At 45.1% G+C, this 22,376-nt stretch overlaps 1 protein-coding gene across 1 annotated transcript in view; it reads left to right on the top strand.

The window, feature by feature from the left end:
* LOC125457922 (espin-like protein) overlaps window positions 1–22,376 on the top strand; it is a 63,658-nt gene that overhangs the window by 16,975 nt on the left and 24,307 nt on the right. Inside the window, exons 3-5 of the mRNA XM_048542719.2 lie at window positions 4,439–4,625; window positions 5,573–5,755; window positions 7,343–7,474. Of these exons, the coding sequence (XP_048398676.1) occupies window positions 4,439–4,625; window positions 5,573–5,755; window positions 7,343–7,474 (502 nt within the window). The remainder of the gene's footprint in view (window positions 1–4,438; window positions 4,626–5,572; window positions 5,756–7,342; window positions 7,475–22,376) is intronic.

Here is a 22,376-nt window from a genome sequence, read left to right as displayed (position 1 = left end):
TCACACACCCTCCTATCATAGACCTGACTATCAGACACTCCTGCCAAATACAGACCTGGCTATCACACCCCCCTGCCCTGAAGCACAGATTTGTCTATCACACACCCCTGCCAAACACAGACTTGACTATCATGTTCCATCCCCAAACACGGACCTGACTGTCATGCCGCCCCACCAAGCAGAGACCTGACTGTCACACCCCCTTCAATGACTGTCATGTCCCACCCCCAAAACACAGACCTGGCTATCACACATCCCCTCCCAAACACAGACCTGGCTATCACACCCCTCACACCGAAACACAGACCTGGCCATCACACCCCTCACACTGAAACACAGACCTGGCCATCACACCCCTCACACTGAAACACAGACCTGGCCATCACACCCCTCACACCGAAACACAGACCTGGCTATCACACCCCCTTGCACTGAAACACAGACCTGGCTATCACACCCCCTTGCACTGAAACACAGACCTGGCCATCACACCCCTCACACCGAAACACAGACCTGGCTATCACACCCCCCACACTGAAACACAGACCTGGCCATCACACCCCTCACACCGAAACACAGACCTGGCCATCACACCCCTCACACCGAAACACAGACCTGGCTATCACACCCCTCACACTGAAACACAGACCTGGCTATCACACCCCTCACACTGAAACACAGACCTGGCCATCACACCCCTCACACTGAAACACAGACCTGGCTATCACACCCCCTTGCACTGAAACACAGACCTGGCCATCACACCCCTCACACCGAAACACAGACCTGGCTATCACACCCCCCACACTGAAACACAGACCTGGCCATCACACCCCTCACACCGAAACACAGACCTGGCCATCACACCCCTCACACCGAAACACAGACCTGGCTATCACACCCCTCACACTGAAACACAGACCTGGCTATCACACCCCCTTGCACTGAAACACAGACCTGGCCATCACACCCCTCACACCGAAACACAGACCTGGCTATCACACCCCTCACACTGAAACACAGACCTGGCCATCACACCCCTCACACCGAAACACAGACCTGGCCATCACACCCCTCACACCGAAACACAGACCTGGCCATCACACCCCCTACACTGAAACACAGACCTGGCCATCACACCCCTCACACTGAAACACAGACCTGGCCATCACACCCCTCACACTGAAACACAGACCTGGCCATCACACCCCCTACACTGAAACACAGACCTGGCCATCACACCCCCTACACTGAAACACAGACCTGGCCATCACACCCCTCACACTGAAACACAGACCTGGCCATCACACCCCTCACACTGAAACACAGACCTGGCCATCACACCCCTCACACTGAAACACAGACCTGGCCATCACACCCCCTACACTGAAACACAGACCTGGCCATCACACCCCTCACACTGAAACACAGACCTGGCCATCACACCCCCTACACTGAAACACAGACCTGGCCATCACACCCCTCACACTGAAACACAGACCTGGCCATCACACCCCTCACACTGAAACACAGACCTGGCCATCACACCCCTCACACTGAAACACAGACCTGGCCATCACACCCCCTACACTGAAACACAGACCTGGCCATCACACCCCTCACACTGAAACACAGACCTGGCCATCACACCCCCTCACACTGAAACACAGACCTGGCTATCACACCCCTCACACTGAAACACAGACCTGGCCATCACACCCCCTACACCGAAACACAGACCTGGCTATCACACCCCCTACACTGAAACACAGACCTGGCCATCACACCTCCTACACTGAAACACAGACCTGGCCATCACACCCCCTACACTGAAACACAGACCTGGCCATCACACCCCTCACACTGAAACACAGACCTGGCCATCACACCCTCTACACTGAAACACAGACCTGGCCATCACACCCCTCACACTGAAACACAGACCTGGCCATCACACCCCTCACACCGAAACACAGACCTGGCCATCACACTCCCTGCCCTGAAACACAGACCTGGCTATCACACCCCTCACACTGAAACACAGACCTGGCTATCACACCCCCTACACTGAAACACAGACCTGGCTATCACACCCCTCACATTGAAACACAGACCTGGCTATCACACCCCCTGCTCTGAAACGCAGACCTGGCCATCACACCCCTCACACCGAAACACAGACCTGGCTATCACACCCCCTGCTCTGAAACACAGACCTGGCTATCACACCCCTCACACTGAAACACAGACCCGGCTATCACACCCCCTGCTCTGAAACGCAGACCTGGCTATCACACCCCCTGCACCAAAACACAGATTTGTCTATTACACACACCTCCAAACTCAGACCTGGCTATCACATCCACCCCCCAAATACAGACTTGTCTATCATATCCTACCCCCACATGCAGACCTGACCATCATGCCCCCACAAACACAGACTTGCTAAACACAGACCTCACTATCACAACTCCCCATGTTCTGAAACCCATCCCCCATGTTCTGAAAGCCTTTGGTATTGCTTTACGTACAATTATTAAAACAACAACATTTTTAAGAAGATTTCAGCATCCAGTTCAATCTTTTGATTATTTAATTTGCAGGTTAATGGAAATATGTAACCATAGGGATTTAACAGCAGAATTTATTACAGAAAGAAGTTTGTTGGAATTGCTCATGAATCTTTGTCAGATTCATTATTGCCTAAAGAAGGGAAAGCCATTCTGATTCTGAGTAAAGCAAAGTCTGAGAGCAGCTGCTAACTCTACTGAAGGAACATATGCCCTCAACAATCTTCACTAGAGCAAAGAGATGAGACATGGGTTAGGGAAGCTAATGCTGAATACAGCAGAGACTAAAGACAGATGCTAAACCATTATGTCTCTATCCACCCAGGATTCTTGAACGGAAGAAGTTAAGAAACAGCTTGATGAATAAGCATCATTTCCACCCGGTAATAAAATCAACTGCATTGTGCTTGGACCTGAATATTGCCCCCAAACCTAATGGGTCCAACTGAATGTAATGATCCCCCAAAAACTCAACAAGACAGTGGAGTGAGAGATTCACCACATGCTTACTGTTGATGAGGACCAGCCAAATTACTTCTGAGTAGAGCTTTCAGGAAACCTGACGCACACTCTGGGTTCCAGCAGAGGCCATTAGATGAATGATCAAGACTGCAGCACATCTTGAACCACATTTAAGAGGTTTTGCTTCACCTAATGGAATCACTTCAGCCCTGGAGATTTCCAGGAGTCTGTATCCAATATTCTGTTGAATCTACAAGGTGCCATATACCATATGGATGACAAGTTGGCACACAGTGAGGCATGGAGGAGCAGGACTGGAGACTGCGTGCAGTTTTAAAATGGTTATAGGCTTAAGGACTCACCCTTCACAGCCAGTGAGAATTCTATGAGGAATTGATTTGCTTTGTGGGTCACAATGGTGACGGTGATAGAATAATGATAGACCCACAGAAAACAAAGGCTGTTAATCATAGAATCCCTACAGTGTGGGGACAGACCCTTTGATCCAACAAGTTCACACTGACCCTCAGAGCATCCCAGTCAAAACCATCCCCGAACACTATGGGCAATTTGGCATGGCCGATCCACCTGGCCTGCACATCTTCGGACTGTGGGAGGAAACCCACACAAACACGTGGAGAATGTACAAACTCCACACAGACAGTTGCTTGAGGGCAGAATTGAACCCAGGTCCCTGGCGCTTTGAGGCAGCAGTGATAACTGCTGAGCCCAAATTAGTTAATAACTTACAGAACACTCTAGGGATGATAATTCAGTCAGAGAAACATCCGCTTCATTTGGTAGCCATTATGGAACCATTGGGACACCTCCTGAAGAAGATGCAGAACTGCCGTTGGAAAGTTGGGATATGGCATTACTGATGTATGCTTGTATGAGACATAGGATTGAGTTACAATGATCTAGGAAAGCTCTCTCCCACCTACTCATATCTATGGTATAAATAGTGAGTAAAGGTTCCTATTCGTCATTATGAGCACAGACTAGCCTCTCTATGCAGACATGATGGGCTGAAAAGCCTCAATCTGCACTATCACAATTCTGTAATTCCTCTGCAATCTCACAACAGTTTACACTGCACTCAGCATATCAGAAATCTGTCCAGTTTACCTTGAATATATTCAATGTCCCCATCCCCAATGCTGTGTGAGCTAGAGAATTCCAAACACTGGTTATCCTCCAGTAGAAATTCCTCCAATCTTTAATTTTAAATAAGTTCCCTGTTCTATGTTAGCTTATAAAACATCCTCTCTGCATTTGATTCCACTGACAGTCCTGAGAACTATCCTGTACTGCCCAAATTATAGCAGTTTACCACAGTTCCAGGTTGTAACTTAAAGATTGCTGTAAGATTTCTACTGAGGTCTTTCTTTGCTGTTTCTCCATAGGGCTGTGAATAAACAGACTCAGAATGGTGCCACCCCTCTCTACCTGGCCTGTCAAGCAGGCCACCTTCACATTGCTGAGTACCTGGTGAAAGAGTGCAAAGCCAACTTGGATCTACGAGCTCATGATGGCATGACAGCTCTCCATGCAGCTGCCCAGATGGGGCACTGTGCCCTGGTGGTGTGGTTGGTAAGTTAATGCCATCCCCATGAGTCTATTCTTGTACTTCATTGTCACTGCTCCCTGTGACAGCATCCCTCCCAGGGACTGAGGGATACGTCTGCCTGAGGCTGGGGAAATCTCTCGCTGGGACTAGGGTGATGTTTTAATGTGTGTGCATGTATGTATGTGTGTGTGAGAGAGAATGTGTGTATATGTGTGCATGTATATGTGACAGAATGTGTATGTGTGTGTGTTTGTGTGAATATGTGTGTGTGTGTATATATGTGTGTGTATGGATGTGTGGAAGAATATGTGTGGATGTGTGCATGTATGTGTGCACATGTGTGTATGTTTGCGTGTGTGTATGTATGCATGTACATGTAAGTGTATGCATGTGTGTATGAATGCGTGTGTGCACGTATGTAAACATGTGTGTGCATGTGTGTATGTATGTGTGTGTGTATGCGTGTGCGTGTGAATGCACGTGTGTGTGCGCGTGTGCATGTGTATTTATGCGGTGTGTGCATGTGTGTGTGTGTGTGTGCACGTGTGTGTGTGCACGTGTGTGTGTGTGTGTGTGTGTGTGTGTGTGTGTGTGTGTGTGTGTGTGTGTGTGTGTTGCTTTCCCTACCCCTCAGTCCACTCTGTTATTGACTGTACAAATACAGACATTAACCCAGCACCCTCTCACAATCAGGTCAGTATATGAGAGTAATAAATGACACCAAATGAACAATCAGGTCACCATACATTCTCAACTTCCTGAAAGTCCCTACAATTCCCTCTAGTAAAATGTCATCTCCTTTTGGATACCACTTTGGGTGGCTCAGGGAAAATGTCATCTTGTCATGCTGCTTTTGATATTTTGGTATGTTCTACTTAAAAGCAGAAATTTTTTAAAAATTTCAGAGTTCTATTGTAATTCACCTTTCTCCAGCGTGACCTGTCCTTGTTTTGTTGTCCGTCTGATGCAGAAATCCTTCACAGATATTGACCTGTCCGCACAGGACAATGAGGGAGCAACTGCAATGCACTTTGCTGCCAGTGGAGGGCATGTTGGGACCTTGGACCAAATAATAAGGATGGGGGCAAGGATCCGAAAGGACCACTGGGGTGGGACACCCCTACATGATGCTGCTGAGAATGGACAACTGGAGGTGGGTAATAATTCACAGTTATTTTAATCAGAACTATCAAGTGCTCGGTTGCAAAACTCCTCAGTAGTGAGAAGCAATGCCTTTGGTGTGAAACATGCTTTCAGAGTTGCAGCTTTTATTGTTCCTGGAAAAGCTGAGAACATAAGCTATTCTCAATGAGCTAGAGGAAGCTTTAACATGGAGAAATAGTCTCAATATGACACATCTTAAGTTAAAATTTTTTATCCAGATACTATACTGACAAAAGTATAGGATGAAAATCAGAAAACAATGATAGGAGATAGTAAGGACTGCAGAAGCTGGAGTCAGAGTCGATACAGTGTGAAGCTGGAGGAGTACAGCAGGTCAGGCAGCATCAGAGGAGCAGGAGAGTTGACATTTTGGATTGGAACCCTTCATCAGGATGAGATTGTGTGTGTGTGTGTGTGTGTGTGTGTGTGTGTATGGATGGATGATAAAGGGTCCTGACCCAAAACGTCAACTTTCCAGCTCCTCTGATGCTGCCTGTATTCCTCCAGCTCCACACTGTGTTGACAAAAAGCAATGATAGTTCAGAGTCACATCTTACTTAAATTCCTTTTTTTCATTTGTCTGTTGACATTAGATTCAATATATTTAATTCTTTAGATAAGGAAAGTATAAACTCTACCCTAAGTAGTTGGTCGTTTGCCCAGTATTTGGATTTGAAATGCTGAATTTTTATCCTGTGGTTCCCGATAACTTTTTATTTTAGGCAATCTACTTTTACATCTAAAAGGGAAGGTCACTGACTCCATCCCTGGTAGGAATTTCTGAGTGCATCAGGATCTGTTATTCAAACATTGCCAGCTGTGGAAAATGTGATATGTTTCTTTCAGGGTATTTTTTAGTACAGAGGTTTTTGACTATTCCCATAAGCTTATATGGTGAACAGGATAAAACAGAACAGAGTTGTGTGGTTCCCAGCTTTAGACTGATGTCAATGATGTCCCATTCGTAAAGTGACAGAACCTCAATGCGACCTTAACAATAACTTAATGTTGACAGATGGTGGGAGAGCTAGGAGGGTCAAGGCAAGTTTTACAACTGCACTGACCGCCACACAATGTCCCTTAAAGGCTTGGAGCTGGCTTGCCAAACAGATTCAGTTGGCAACTGCTCTTGCCACCTTCAAGAGGTTTCTCTCTTTCATTTATCAGTGGAGGGAGACAGTTTTGTTGGGAACGGAAGGACATATGGAAATGTAGACAGTGAGACAGGTGTGAGAGTGAAGCGGTGAGGCCCTTTCCTCAGTCATAAGAACAAAAGACAAAGGTAAATGTAAAGTTGCCACACAGAGGGCCGTAGGACTTGTTCTCTTATTAGTGAGAGACAACTGGTACTAGCTTAACCTGAGAGCCACTATGCCTCAGGTGAGGGGTGAGGTTGAGAATGTGGGACCTTCGTGGTAGCCAGTGTGAGAATTGAACCCATGCAGTTGGCATCAGTCTGCATCACAAACCAGCTATTCAGCCAAGTCCAGAAGAGAAACCTGAGAATAAGGTGGAGTCATTTACCACTATTTACCTCCTTTACCTCTGTCCACGCATCACTCTTTTTGAATTGCAGTGTTGCCAGATCCTCATCATGAATCAAGTGGATCCCACGATTCGAGATGATGACGGCTATACTGCAGCAGAGCTGGCCGATTACAATGGGAATGTGGAATGTGCCGACTACTTGAAGCAAGTTGAGAAACCAGTAAGTAACCTTGGCATGTCTGACCGAACTGCATTTTGTGTATTTAAAGTCACCTTCAACATTGAAGGGCCTATGTCTGTCCATTCTGGGTTGAAACTATTGGAGCTAATTCCTACCCTAATGACACAGGTCAGAAGGGCACAACTTTAACTTTCTGGGGTGAGGGCTCAGAAACTGCCGAGGGCTGGACTCGAAAGAAAACCACCAGGTTTCTGTCGCTGATCACTGTCCAGTGACTCTGTTGGGTTTGAGGGAATTGCAGGGTGCTGTAAGGATACAGTTGGTGATCATTGAGAAAGGATGGGATGATCTAAAGTCAACATTGTGGCCGATACGTGGTACCACAGTTGTATGGGTGGAGCATGTGCGGTGCCTGGCACTGCTGACACTTATTTTTGTTGAAAAACCCACGAGAAGTGTCGCATATGCATTACAACCACAAGGTGCATTTATATAGCACCTTTACAACATCACAAGCCATGGGGCCAGACCAGTAACAGAAAAACCTTGACAATAAGCTACACAAACACAGGATTCTAAAAGTGGACAATGTGCATTTAGAATGCATATGGTTAGCATAAAGCAGGTAAATAGTTCCATTGCAAAGTCATCAGACCTTCTCCATGTCTCTTTCATAGACTGGTGCACCACAAATGTCCACTAAGGTACCACCTGACAACAACAGAGTGACCAAGAGATTGGTCAAAAACATTGTCTTATGTTATGTCCCTCCATAAAGCCTAAAAGTTGGAGAAATGGTTAGGATTACACAGGAAACACTCAACCTTCAGATCTAATCAGCTGAAAGCTGGCCACTAGTGATGAGACAAAAGGAGAGGGAGATGCACTAGACAGCAAGATTAGAGGACCACAGAGTTCTTGGATGGTCAAAGACCTTCCGAAAATGACAGGAAAAAGTTGAAATAAAACACTACTGGTAAGTTAGATGAGAGGATGGGCTACCACTTCACAAATTAGCATTTTACGTTAGTATTTTATGGCTGGAAACAAGAATGGCCAGTCCAGGGTACTTGATTTTGAATAAATTTGCATGGCAGAAGTCCAGTTTGGCCCAGGCTGACAGGGGTGCTGTTGCATGTTGACCAGTATGTAATAAACACTCTCCAATGAATTAATCATGGAAGGAAGTGGATGAGATTTTAACTGTGATGAACCATGGAAGAACAACTACATTTCATGTTCATAATATGATATTCACAGCTCAGAAGAACGTCGTGGTCAACCAGCATTGTTCAGGGTCTTGAATATACATCGTTATTTGATCGGTATCATCTTTGGTAAAAATGTTCCCTGTTGATTTGTTGAGTAGGAAGATTGTCATCGTCTTCCATTTCATTTGTTGGCTGGATTGCATAGTCACTGCTGAAGTCAGGAAGAAAAGGTCTAGGCTTCCTCTGGGGTTATGCTACTCTGGGGTTTCTTTCCTAACTGCAGTGGGATGGGAAAATACATCAGGTGGGAACCCATTCCACTGGCTCCCGGACCCCTGCCCTCCATTTCCAGGATTTTCTGTTATAATTTACACTGTGTGCTAATTAGATGTGGCTTACAACGGATGATTATAGAGTGCTTAGGAAGAGGAGGCCATTCAATCCATCGATCCTTGTTTTGCCATTGAGTTCGATCATATAGCTTAACTCCACCTACTGACCTGGAGACCCATCTTCCCCAATATCTTTACCCAATAAAAAGCGAGGACTTTACACACTGTTGATTGGTTTTCAGCATCAACAGCTTTTTAGAAAAGAGAATTATAAATTTCGGCTTAATTTTGCATAAAGTTGAACTTCCTGATACCCTCTTAGTAAAACCATACTCCTGAACTCTTCTCCCAAAACAAATAGTTTATTCATCTACTTTATTAAATTCTTGAATAATTGCAAACAGTTCAGTTCGGGTCCCCCTTACCCTTCTTTAATGCAAAGTATACCAACCTAGTCTGCAGCTGATAAATTATTAATACCTTTAAAATTCATTCATGGAGACTGAATTTGCTTCTTTTGCCTAGTTAGTCCAAGACTGTAAAGTATTGATCCAGTAATTCAACCAGTTCAAAACCAGAAGCCGAGGAGTAATGATTAGAATTTGTCACCTACAAAGTTTCTTGTCTTTTCTTATCTTGACCACAACGTCCCCCCTGTGGTGGTTGAAAATGCTCGCACCTGCATCTCTTACATTTCCCCCTGCTCTCACATTCCCTCATCCCAACAAAAACAAAGACAGAATTCCCCTGGTCCTCTTATATCACCCCACCAACCTCCGCATCCAATGTATCATTCTCCGCCACTTCCAGAACCTACAATCTGACCTCATGACCATAGAGATATTTCCTCCACCCTCCCCCACATCTGCCTTTCGTAGGGACCACTCTGTCCACGATGTGCTTGTTCGCTGCACACTCCCCAATAACCCTACCACCCCTGGCACCTTTCCTTGCAACTGCAGGAGGTGCTACATCTGCCCCTACATCTCCCCCCTCACCTCCATTCAAGGCACAAAACAAACCTTCCACTCAGACAGGGGTTCACCTGCACATCCATCAACTTGGTCTACTGTATCCGCTGCTCCCGATGTGGCCTCTTCTACGTCGGTGAGACCAAGCAGAGGCTCGGAGACGGCTTTGTCGAGCTCCTCTCCCCTGTTCATGACAAACGACAGCACCTTCCAGTTGCGAACCATTTCAACTACCCCTCCCACTCCCTGGGTGACATGTCCATCTTGGGCCTCCTCCAGTGTCACAATGGCATATTCCACTTTGGCAGCTTGCAGCCCAATGGCCTAAACATGGATTTTACCAGTTTTAAAATCTCCCACCCCCAGCCTCATCCCATGACCAACCCTCCCCCTCATCCCCGCCTCCTTGACCTGACAAAACCTGTCCATCTTCTCTCCCACCTATCCATCCCTCCTACTTCACTGACCAATATCCACTACTGCCTACCTGCACTCACCTATCACCATCCCACCTACCTTCCCCAGTGCCACTCTTTCTCTCTCTATTTATTTCTGAGCTCCCTTCCCCCTGCCAGTTTCTGAAGAAGGGTCCTGACCTGAAATATCAACTTTCCTGCTCCTCTGATGCAGCCTGGCCTGCTGCGTTACTCTATATTCTTGTTGTACAGTGCTGCTATAGTACTGAATACAAAGGTAGGAGGTTATGCTTCAGTTATGCAGGACATTAGAGAGTCCTCATCTGGCACACAGTCACAGCATTGGTACCACACTTAAGAGGGAATGTAAATGTTTGAGAGAAGGCTTTCTGGGTTAATATCAGGAAAGGGTGAGTTGGCCAACTTGGAAAGAGTGATTGAGGTAAGCTTGTATCCATTGGAGTTTAGAAATTTAAGAAGTGGCTCAGTTGAAACTCTTAAGATCCTGAGGGGTCCTAACGGGGTAGATATGGAGAATATGGTTCCTCTTATGGGAGAATCCAGAACTAAGGGTTCATCTATTTAAAACGGAGATTACATTGTTATCTCTTTTCTGACAGAGGGTTGTGAATAGATGGAATTCTCTTCCTGAAAAGGCAGAGGCAGGGCATAATGTATTTTTAAGGCTGAGTATAGATTCTTGTAAAATAAAGAGGTGAAAGGATATCAGTGGAAGGCAGAAATTGGATCTGAGATGACAGTCAGATGAGCCACAACCTTATTGAATGGTGGGGCAGGCCTAAGGGGCTGAATGGCCTACTTCGGCTCATGACTCCTACGGTACATGGAAGGGATACCCACACCCTTGTGCGTTTGTAAAATGTGTGTGCTAGTCTGCCATTCCACTACTATACAGAGGGGGGCACACCACCTGGAAGATGCATCCAGTCTTGGCCTATTAGGCTGTGAATTGGTGAATGTAAATTGTTCCATGGTACTGCTCAAGGAACAACAGCGGAGCTCCCACAGAATAACTGAATGGTACAGCAGACGTGGTGGTCATTTGGCCCTTCGTGTGAGTGCTGGCATCTAATAGATGGTACTGCTGCTGCTGACTATTAGAGGTGGAGGGAGTGGATACTTGTGGATGTAACGCTGATCAAGCGGCTGCTTTGCCCTGGACGGTGTCAAGTTTCTTGGGTGTTGTTGAAGCTGCACTCAGCCATTCAAGTGGGGAGTATTCCATCACACTCCTGACTTGTGCCTTGTAGATGGTGGACAGGCTATGAAGAGATAAGAGGTTTTAGGCATCTAAATTGCTCATAACCATAATATTTAAATAGCAGTCTAATTCAATTTTTGGTTAGTGGTAGTCCCCAGAATGTTGATAATGGGGGATTCAGCAAAGGTACTGATGCTGCTTGGCCTGCTGTGTTCATCCAGCTTCACACTTTGTTATCTTGGATTCTCCAGCATCTGCAGTTCCCATTATCTCTCATGCCACCATATACAATTTGGAAGTAGAGTTTAGAATGTAATTGTGCTGCTGGTGATCAGTACTGCCAGTGGGAGTGGTCATATCCAGGATAGTGATGGCATTTCCTGGGATGTTACGTGCAAGGTACGATACTGTGGTTTTGACAATGTCAGCTAGGAAGCCCAGCTGGAAAGGAACATCATTTATTGTTGAACATCAAAACAGAGCCACTACTCAGGGCTTACCCAGGCTAGTCCCAGCCCAGAACAGACAGTTCTGCAGACCCATCCTTGGGTCCATTTTGTAAAGGGCTCTGGTGACGCGATCCAAGTAGGTAGGCCATTGTGTGTTACCGAGAGAACCCATACTCAATGAACTCCCCGTGGACCTCGTAGGAGTGATCACACCCCTCCACCTCCCAGTCCAAGGATCTGCCCCTCGCTCCTGTTATGGTGGGACCTCCTGTGAGATTTATCCCATTGCCCCATTCCTGTTGCTTTCTAGCTCTGAATGAGGAGCATGTTATAAGTATGCGATCATGTCTTTTGTGAAGACCATTGAAGAGTTACTGCAGAGTACTTGTCCTTGGTGATGTGTCCATTGAAAACATTGCCTCTGTGGAGGGTTCCCACCAGAGGTGGTTGATGTGCAATCTCTTCCCTGGTTTTGACCATATCGGATACAAGGCCTGTTTTTTGTTAAAGGTAACTACCCTGGAGAATCATTACCAAAGATCCATACGTGCACCGTATTGCCCCCCAGTGATTTTTGAGAAAAAACTTCAACTCTGTTGTGTTCCTTGGACTTAGAGCCCCCTTTTTATGGCTCTTCATCTCCTGCTCAACAGGGTGTAACCTGCCCTTGTTGACTCTGTACCTGAGGTACTTTACCTCATTTACCTGGAATAGACATGTTTTAGCCAGATCCAGCCTCAGAAAAAAACACTATAAGACCTCCTCTGTACTCTCCACATGCTCCTTTGCAGTGACCCCTGAGATTAAAGTGTCATCCAGACAGACTTCCACTCTGGGCGTCCCAAGGAGAATGTTCTCCATTACCATTGAAAGATGGCGCAAGCCCAAAGGTCAGTGAGCATACTCATACACTCCTTTGTACTTATAGTCATATATTTCCTGTATGCCCCGTCAAACTCCACTTGGAGATAGGCATGGCTGATATTCAATTTACAAAATATTCCACCCCAGCCAGCTTTACATGCTAGTCTTCTTGTAAGGGTATCGGCCTAAGATCTATTGACCATCAACTTATAATCCTTGCAGAGATGGACTGAGTTGTCAGGTATTACAACTGAAACTTACTGGTGCTGCCCATTCAGCAAATTGTACTGGACATATAATGCCATGTTTACTTTGATATTCCAACTCGGCCTCTACTCTGGCACATAGGGAGCAAGAGTTCTGTGATGGGCCTCTTGGTCAACAGAAATGTTGGCTATGGCGGCTTTTACCCTCCCAACGTCCTCTTGGAACACTTTGAGATACATCCCAATGATTTCATAAAGATTGCCAGAAGCCATTTGAAAGATCTGTTACCAATCTATGTGGATTTTCTGTAGTCAATCCCTTCCCAAAAAATTGGGACCTGACCCTTGCACTAACATTAAGGAGAGTCGGTGTGTTAAAATTGAACAATGTTAAATAACATTGGGGCAGGCAAGGGATTGATATTGGAGGAGGCAGCTCTGATGTGAAGTGAACACTAGCTCATGGACAACAAAATGTGAGGCTGGATGAACACAGCAGGCCAAGCAGCATCTCAGGAGCACAAAAGCTGACGTTTCGGGCCTAGACCCTTCATCAGAGAGGGGGATGGGGAGAGGGAACTGGAATAAATAGGGAGAGAGGGGGAGGTGGACCGAAGATGGAGAGTGAAGAAGATAGGTGGAGAGAGTATAGGTGGGGAGGTAGGGAGGGGATAGGTCAGTCCAGGGAGGTGGGATAAGGTTAGTAGGTAGATGGGGGTGCGGCTTGGGGTGGGAGGAAGGGATGGGTGAGAGGAAGAACAGGTTAGGGAGGCAGAGACAGGTTGGACTGGTTTTGGGATGCAGTGGGTGGAGGGGAAGAGCTGGGCTGGTTGTGTGGTGCAGTGGGGGGAGGGGACGAACTGGGCTGGTTTAGGGATGCAGTTGGGGAAGGGGAGATTTTGAAACTGGTGAAGTCCACATTGATGCCATTATGCTGCAGGGTTCCCAGGCGGGATATGAGTTGCTGTTCCTGCAACCTTCAGGTGGCATCATTGTGGCACTGCAGGAGGCCCATGATGGACATGTCATCTAAAGAATGGGAGGGGGAGTGGAAATGGTTTGCGACTGGGAGGTCTAGCTCATGGACAACTAGCTGACTGACATTCTGCAATCTCTAAGTTTCTGTGATCATTGCTGAGAGGCCTAAGGCTTGTGAGACAGTGGTTAGTCAGTTCTGAAGAAAGGCCACTGGACCCGAAATATTGACTCTGTTTTCTCTCTTCAGATGCTGCCAGACCCGCTGTGTTTCTCCAGCAACTTTGGTTTTTTATTTCAGATTTCAAGCACAGCAGTTCTTCGTATTTTGATGGCCTGGATTATGTAGGAAAACGTATTAGATGAATTCAGGGTGGAGATGAGGTGGAAAGGATTAATGTTAAATATGTACAGAGAAGCTATATCATCAGTGATACAATTACAACAGTCTACTGAGCAATTGTTCTATGTGAAGTCGCGTGTCCAGCCTTGTGCTGTATAAGCTAGAAGATAATGTTTAATGAAAGGCAAGGTGTGCCGACAGCCTAGCCTAGTCTATTAATTCTTACCAACCGAAACTCAGACCCATATCAATGATAACAGATATTTGCAATATCTCTTGAAGCAATGCTGTATTAATCCAGGAATGGTGGGATGTTAATCCCTGGCATCAAAGATCAGTTTTTAAAATTCAGAGTGATACAGAGAAAAGAAACTGCAATGAATGAAAGTTTTGTTGACAAATGTTGATCATTGTGATTCAAGGAACATTATATTGTGCTTGCTATCCACTTACTCTTCCCACATTCTATGTTCCATGATCTGTGTTTTCAATTGCTATAAGATCACCAGGCTTCAGTTTTCATGCTCTAGGGCAGTTCTGTTCAATATATCTTTGCTTTATTGTTCTTGTCAGGGAGGCAATCAGTGATGTGAAATTGCTCAGTTGGTTCAATATCAATGACGCATGACGCAAAGAGTTAGCTGCACACTTACTCACAGTCCTAGTGACTATAGACAATGAGAAAAGATATTAGTTCACACAATGGGAAGGGGGTGCAGGCATGCAGGCAGATACTGAGACAGATGGAAACTGTAGAGTAACAAATGGAGTGAATCTTTTGTTTACCTGCTATGACTGCTATAGAAAACTGTATAGCCCGAGACTGAATGAATCCCCTTCCGTTTCGTGTGTCCCATTAGATCCAACACTAAGCTGAAAGGAAAGCTAAAGCTAAATTGTAGTTGCTATGCTTTTTTTTATTGATTGCACAGTCTCATGCTTCAGTGTGTTGTGCAGACAATTCTCTATCGAATCATAGAAAATATACATCACAGACACTTACATTACCAATGGATCTCAGTTCTCTCAGGCTGGTGGGAAGAGAAGATCAGCTTTGTTGCTGTAACATATGCTGCAACATGTTTACGTTTAGATGTTAATTAGTATCTGAAGCAGGTACTGCCTCCACACTCAATGGATGAGATATTGAGCCAAGACCAGTGTCTGACCTCTCAGGCAGATGATAAAGATCCTGTGATATAATTCAGAGAAGAGCATGAGTGCTCTCTCCAGTAACCTGCCCAATATTTATCGCTCAATCAACATCAGTAAGAGGAGATTGGACTCAGCTCGACTATGTCTTTATTGTTAAAGGCAGCAATTACTTTGTGTCAATGAGGCAGGGCCAATAACTGCAGGCATCCTCTCTACCCCCCCTCCTTCTTCTGTGCTTCTTCTCACTTACACCTCGCTGGCTCACAGTTAATATTGGAGTCTGAATGCTGGCAAAGTATTCCAAAGAACTTGCATTTCTATTGCATCTTTCACAACCTCAAATAGATGAGGTACTTTTGATGTTGTCACTGTTGTAATATAGGAACCACAGGAATTAAATTGCAGGCAGAAAGATCCTACAGGGGGCAATGTGCAATGACCAGATCATCTGTTTTTAATGTTATTTGTAGAACAGATGTTGGCATTTGGGATAAACTCACCATTTCTTTGAAATAGCGTCAGTGGCTCTTTTGCAACCATCTGAAAGGACTGAGAGGTTGGCATCTCATCTACAAGGTGGAAGCTCCAACAGTGCAGTACTGTGCTGGAATGTCAGCCTTGTTTACTGTCCTGGAGTAGAACTGGACCTTTATGGCCTTTTGACTCAGAGCGCAAGTGAGCTGCCTGTGACCAATTTGCTGGCACAAAGTTGGCTGCTGTTTCAACTCAATTGAAGAGGTGATTTGCTTTTCTGAATTTGTTTCTTGTTGGAGAACGAGTGGGTTTGGATATAGTCTGCATGGAAGGAAATGACAGAGTCTACCACAGTTTTCGTGGTAAATATCCATCATTACAGTGCTCCTTTAAGTTCTGTATTTACTGAATAACTACACAAGCAGACAGGATGTAACAAGCAGATCACATTCCCTATTAAACATGGAATACCTATAGGATTACAGTGCTCAGGCAGAGTGATCACAGAAACAATCAGAGTCAGTTGTTGGATTGAATCCTTCTAACCATTGCATTGGGACTAGTTCATTGTAAATAACCGGAATTAAAGATCAGATTTTCCATTTGTCTGCCATTGTTTCATTTTCTGCTCGAAAGGAGGAGAAACGGCAGGTTTTGCATCATGCCAGTTTGGAACGAGTGAACTGGAGACTCAGGAGAATGACAGGCTGGACTAACAGCAAACTTAACAAATGTGCAACGATTGCAGCATCATTGACCTGCTTTCCCTGATCCTGTATTGACTTACTTCATGAATTGCTCAGTGTGTTTGTGAACTGGGTCCCGCTGAGTGTGAATGGGACTCTGCACGATCAAGTGACACTTGGAAAAATCAGCTAAAAGAACATGAATGGAGCTTGATTAGTAATTGATGCAGACAGGTTTAAATCGCTTGGAATCTAGGAGCAAGGCTGATGCTATCCTGAGCAGTGGCGCACATGAAAGAACATTAAAGGCGTCAGAAATTTTCATTCATGACTGAGACATCTACTGTTGGAAAGTTCTGGATTTGATGCCCATTCGAACCCTGAGTGAAGTTTAGTGAGCTAGACTTCATTCTATTCTGTGGTCCTTGCGATAATGTGTAGATAATGTACATATGAGGACATATGAGGCATGAAAACATCTCGTCAGTCCCCACAGATCTTGCCCAATGAGTGGTGAGGTGGAAAACCCCAGCCAGGGTATACAGGAGTGAAAATACTTACCCCTCCATATAATCCACAGAAAGCTCAATCCCATTTGTCTCTAGGTACAACAATAAGGTATATTTCTATATTGCCATCATTATAGTAGACCATCCCAACAAGGTCCATCGGGAAAATTTCTGAACAAATGTGACATAATCATGTAAGGAGGTATTCAGACATATAAACAAAACCTTGGACAAAGAGAAGTTTCATGAAATATCTTGAATTGAGAGTTTGCAAGACAAAGAGTTTTAGGGAAGCTGAAGACTTGACCTCCAGTAATAGAGAAATTTCATATCTAGATGATGCAAGAGATCTGAATTGGGGGAGTGCAGAGATCTTCAGAGCATTGTTGGTCTGGAGAGGAGGTTACAGACAAAGGGACGGGTGAAACCTTGGAGGGATCTGAAAGCAAGGATCAAAATTTTACAATTGAAACATTGCCAGTGTACTTCAGTAAGGTCAGTGATGAGATATGAATGGAACTGTTCTTCAGAAGGCTTGCATTTATGTAACTTCTTTTGCAAACTCAGGAGATCTCAAATCAGTGTAGACCTAATTACTTACTTTAATACTGTAAACACAGTTGCTATGTGGAAAACATGAGAATCAATTTACATATAACAAAGGTTTTCTCACCACATTGAGTGTTTAGAGATACTTTGGATCCAGGGTAAATATGAATGAAGGCAAGAGAACGCTCCTGTTAGTGTGTTAACAGTGCAATGGAACCCTTTGTGTCAATCTGAGAGTGAAGGTAGGTCCTAAAATTAACAACGCACCCAAAAGTGCAACACCACCTGAAAGCTGTACATGTCTATCTGCCTGGTTTATGCATTCAAGGTTCTGCAGTAGGACTGGAACTCATCTCTGAATGACTGAACAACAACAATAAGCATTTATATATAGCATTGAATGTAATAAAGTGCAAAAAATGCCACACAAGGGTTTTACCAATCTCAATTTTATAAGGTTATAGGTTTGCTCACCACACTGACTGGTTACCATACAGTCGTTTCATCACCTTGCTGGGTAACATCATCAGTGCAGTATCCAATGAAGTGTTACTCTGCTTGGTGTTCATATGATCCAGTCTGTTAAGTTGGGTTGTGTCATTTCCGGTTCTGTTCTGCGTGGGTTTGTTATATGGGGTTGAATTCCACATGTTTGTTGATTGCATTAGGGGTTGAAAACCAGGCCCAAAGATCCCTTACCTATGACATACAGGACCAACGTAGTTTACAAGATGTCTTGCAATATCTGCAACAAACATGAACATTGGCTGAACCAGAAGGAAACAAGCCATCAGGATACATGAACACCAGCTAGCAGCAAAACAACACAACAAACTTCCCTCATCTCAGTGCAATTGGACAATGAATGCCATCAATTTAACTGGGACAAGGTGACCATGCCAGCTCGAGCCAACCCCAGACACACACGGGAGTTCCCAGAGGCCTGGTTTTCAACCCGTGATGCAATCAACAAACATGTGGAATTAGACCTCATATAACAAACCTGTGCAGAACAGAACCAGAAATGACTCAACCCCACTTAACAGGCTGGATCATATAAATTCCAAGCGGAGTAGAACAACATTGCTTCATCAGAGGCCGTAGTGATGATGTTACCTAGCATGGTGACAAAACATCTGTACGGTAACCTGCCAGCTCGGCAAGCAAGCCAAAAACCTCACCCACAACCTTAGCTACAAATCTTTGCAAGAACTTTAATCACAGTTTGACACTGAGCGACAAAGGAAGAGATTCTGACAAGTGACCAAGACTTAGTTAAAGAGGTATGTTTAAGAGATTAGTTTTAAGGAGACAAGAAAGGTTGGGAGGCTTTAGGATTGAATTCCAGAAGAATCAGCCAACTGGGAACAGAATACGTGGCTGCTCTTGGTGTAGAGATCCAGATCTCCCCATGTCCAAATTGTTGGAAAACCGGATCAAACTGCGCTATGGAACTTCTCAGAATTCCTGATGCACTGACCCCTGGGAATTTAAACTTCTGAAAGGAAATTCCCCTGCTCCCGAGAACCTTATGTAAAGATCTTCAATTATTCCATGCTGAATTCCACCATGGCCCCAACATTACCACTCACTATGCCCTCTTCTACCTAAATCAGTCTCTGACCTGACAAACCTTCCCAATTCAATCTGTGATCCACCTACCCACTTACCACTTCACCCAGGTACAGGCCCTAGAATTGCTTCTTCGCTCTGCCCCCAGATTACAATGTCCCAGGTACTTCAGGATGCCTAGAGCACCAGGCCCTGGCTATTGGGCCCTGATATATCCCCATTCCAGGCTCGACCACACCCACTCACCATCCTCCCTACCTTTGCTCCTTACTCTCACTCACCCAGTCCAGTTAACTCACCAGCTTTATCCACCCTTCCCATTTGACCCACTCCCCATTCATCTACATTCACGTTGGACATTTAAGCATAACAAATAGCAGCTACAGCCGAAATAAAGGGAATGTGCTGATTCTCTCCACTGCTGTTTGTGTGCCTCTCCATGCTGAGGAAGCTCTTCTGTATTGTTGGGTGGAAGTTTGGGCCATTAAATTTGGGGGATACACAAGAGACCAGAATTGGAGACGTGCAGAAGTATTAGAGATTGGAAGGTGAACTCGGATTTCTGGATTGAATTTTGTTGCTTTTACCGATTAAATTCTACTTGCCATGAACTCAGCAGCCTTGGCCACGACTGTTGATACTGTAACGTGAGAGAGTTTTAAAGTCCAACATGAACAGTTCTGATCTGATTGACCATGCCTTGATGTCACTACCATTGCTAGAGAAGGCTGTGGCAGGTGGAGCCACCATTTTGGGTTAGCAGTCAGATGGTGTTGTTGTTGATTTTTTAAAAAATTTAACCAATTTTTCCCCTAAACAACCTGTTCAGAAGTGGTATTATGCACCTCTAGTAGGATTTGAACCTGGGATTCCTGGTCCAGGGATAAGGATGCTTCCACTGCACCACAAGAGCAGAATGTTGCTTTTATGGATATTTCTGATCAACCTGTTATGACACACATCTGGAGCTGATGGGACTTGAACCCAGGCCTCCTGGCCCAGGGGGAGGGGCACTACCACTGTGCCATGAGAGCCCCTGTGTTGTTTTTGGTTGCTTAGTCTCATAGATGGGAGTTAGCCAGCTTGATTATACAGGTTAACAGGGGCCATCACTTAAGTGGGAAGCAATCTAGTTTATTTAAAATCCCTTGCATTGTCTCAGAGTGACATGAGAGAAGAAGAGACCAGTGATGCAGAGCGGGGAGATGGCAACGTAGCACAATAGCTTTAATAAATTGCTCCTAACTGGCTTGCAATTGATGATCTAATTTGTCACTTGAACCTACCTTAAATAATTGAGTGACTACTAATTGCAGCTTCATAAACTGGCATTACAGTCTTTGTAACTTAGATCGCTCCAAAACACACAGGATGTGGGATTGCAAACAGTCGCTGTAGCGTACGGAGCAATATGCCCTGAGATTGTTCACTTGAAAAAGATTCAGGCTTTATTCAGCCGGTTTAACACTTCTTATCAGAGAGTCGATCGATACTGACTTCATCTGAGAATTCAACAGTTGTTGAAGCAAGAGCCTGAAATGGTGCACAGTCTAAGAACGTGAGTACTGAAACAGAAACTGGGTTAGACTGTCGGCAGCTCTGTGGCAGGGATATACATCAGTACCAGCTCAGGTAATATGGGCAGCCTGTCTGTACAAATCCTGGGAGCCTCCCCCCTAATTACTGTCAGAGACAGGTACATAGTGGGAGATTCACACAAGTGAATGGCTGGTTCCAAGAAACAATCTATCACATGCCCATTCATCGGCTTAGCAGACGAGAGCTGAGTGGGTGTGAGCTCTGTCCAGCTGTCAAGTATTGTGTGGTTCATGAATGCCCTGAACAGGCAAATCCACAACATTGGCTAGGCCAGCATTAATTGACCATCCCTAATATTGTCATTGAAAAGATGGTCGCGAGCTGTCATCTCAAGTCGCTGCAGTTCATTGGGTAGGTACAGCCAGGAAGTGCTTTCTACCCTTCTGAACCAGTGACAGTGAAGAAGTAGAGACACAGTTCCAACTTATGGTGGTGAGTGACTTCAACTTGCAGGTGGTGGTATTCTGATATATCTGCTGCCTTTTGCCCTTCTTGGTACCTGAGGTTGGAGTATTTTGTTAGTTGATTACATCTGATACAGGTAGAGGCGGCAGATACATCAAGGTATGTGAATCTAAGGGTTGTTTGAGGTAGATCTCAAACACGAATGCCCCTTTGTCTTTGCTTTGTCTTAGGTCAATCTAGTGATTGGTGGCTGAGGATTGACCTTTATAGAGTATCTTCAAAAGAACCATTATTCTTAGAAAACAAGATTCACTGCATGGTAGCAATGCGTGTAACGACAATTGGCTGGGGCTAATTATGAGACCTAAGGGTGCTGGTACAGGTGCATCTGTTCCCTCCAAAAGCTAGAGCAGGTCTTCTTATCTCCACCCACAGACTGTATGTGACAGGAATGTATGGAAACCTGATTTGCATTTACCCGATACAACAAAGCTTGTGGATTTGGAAGGTATTGTTGAAGTAGAATTGGTGAGTTCCTGCAATGCATCTTTTTGATAGCACACATTGTTGCCACCATGTGGAGGGATTGAGGGGGGCAGGGTGGGGGGGAAGGTAGTAGTCAAGTACACTGCTCTGCCCTCGTGTTAAGCTTCTTCAGTGTTATTGGAGTTGTTCTCCATGCAATTTGAACATTTTGCTCTGTTACACTCCTGGCCTCTGCCCTGTAGATGTTGGCCAAGTTTTGGGGAGTCCGGAGGTGAGTTATTCATCACGGGATCCCTCATTTATAACCTGTCTCATAACCATAGTATTTGCATGGCTAGTCCAGTTTAGTCTAGGGTCAATGGTAGCCCCCCAAGATGTTGATTGTGGGTATTTAGTGATGGTAACAGTACTGAATGTGAAGGGAAGGTCCAGATTGTCTTTGGTTTGCAATGGCTATTGCTGCACTTGCCTGGTGCAAATGTTATTTGCCACTTGTCAGCCTAAATTTGTCCAGCTG

The sequence above is a fragment of the Stegostoma tigrinum genome, chromosome 14 (assembly GCF_030684315.1).
Source record: "Stegostoma tigrinum isolate sSteTig4 chromosome 14, sSteTig4.hap1, whole genome shotgun sequence".
NCBI classification, from domain to species: Eukaryota; Metazoa; Chordata; class Chondrichthyes; order Orectolobiformes; family Stegostomatidae; genus Stegostoma; species Stegostoma tigrinum.
The sequence above is the reverse complement of the archived record's forward strand: the minus strand, read 5'-3'. Positions and strand labels throughout refer to the sequence as shown.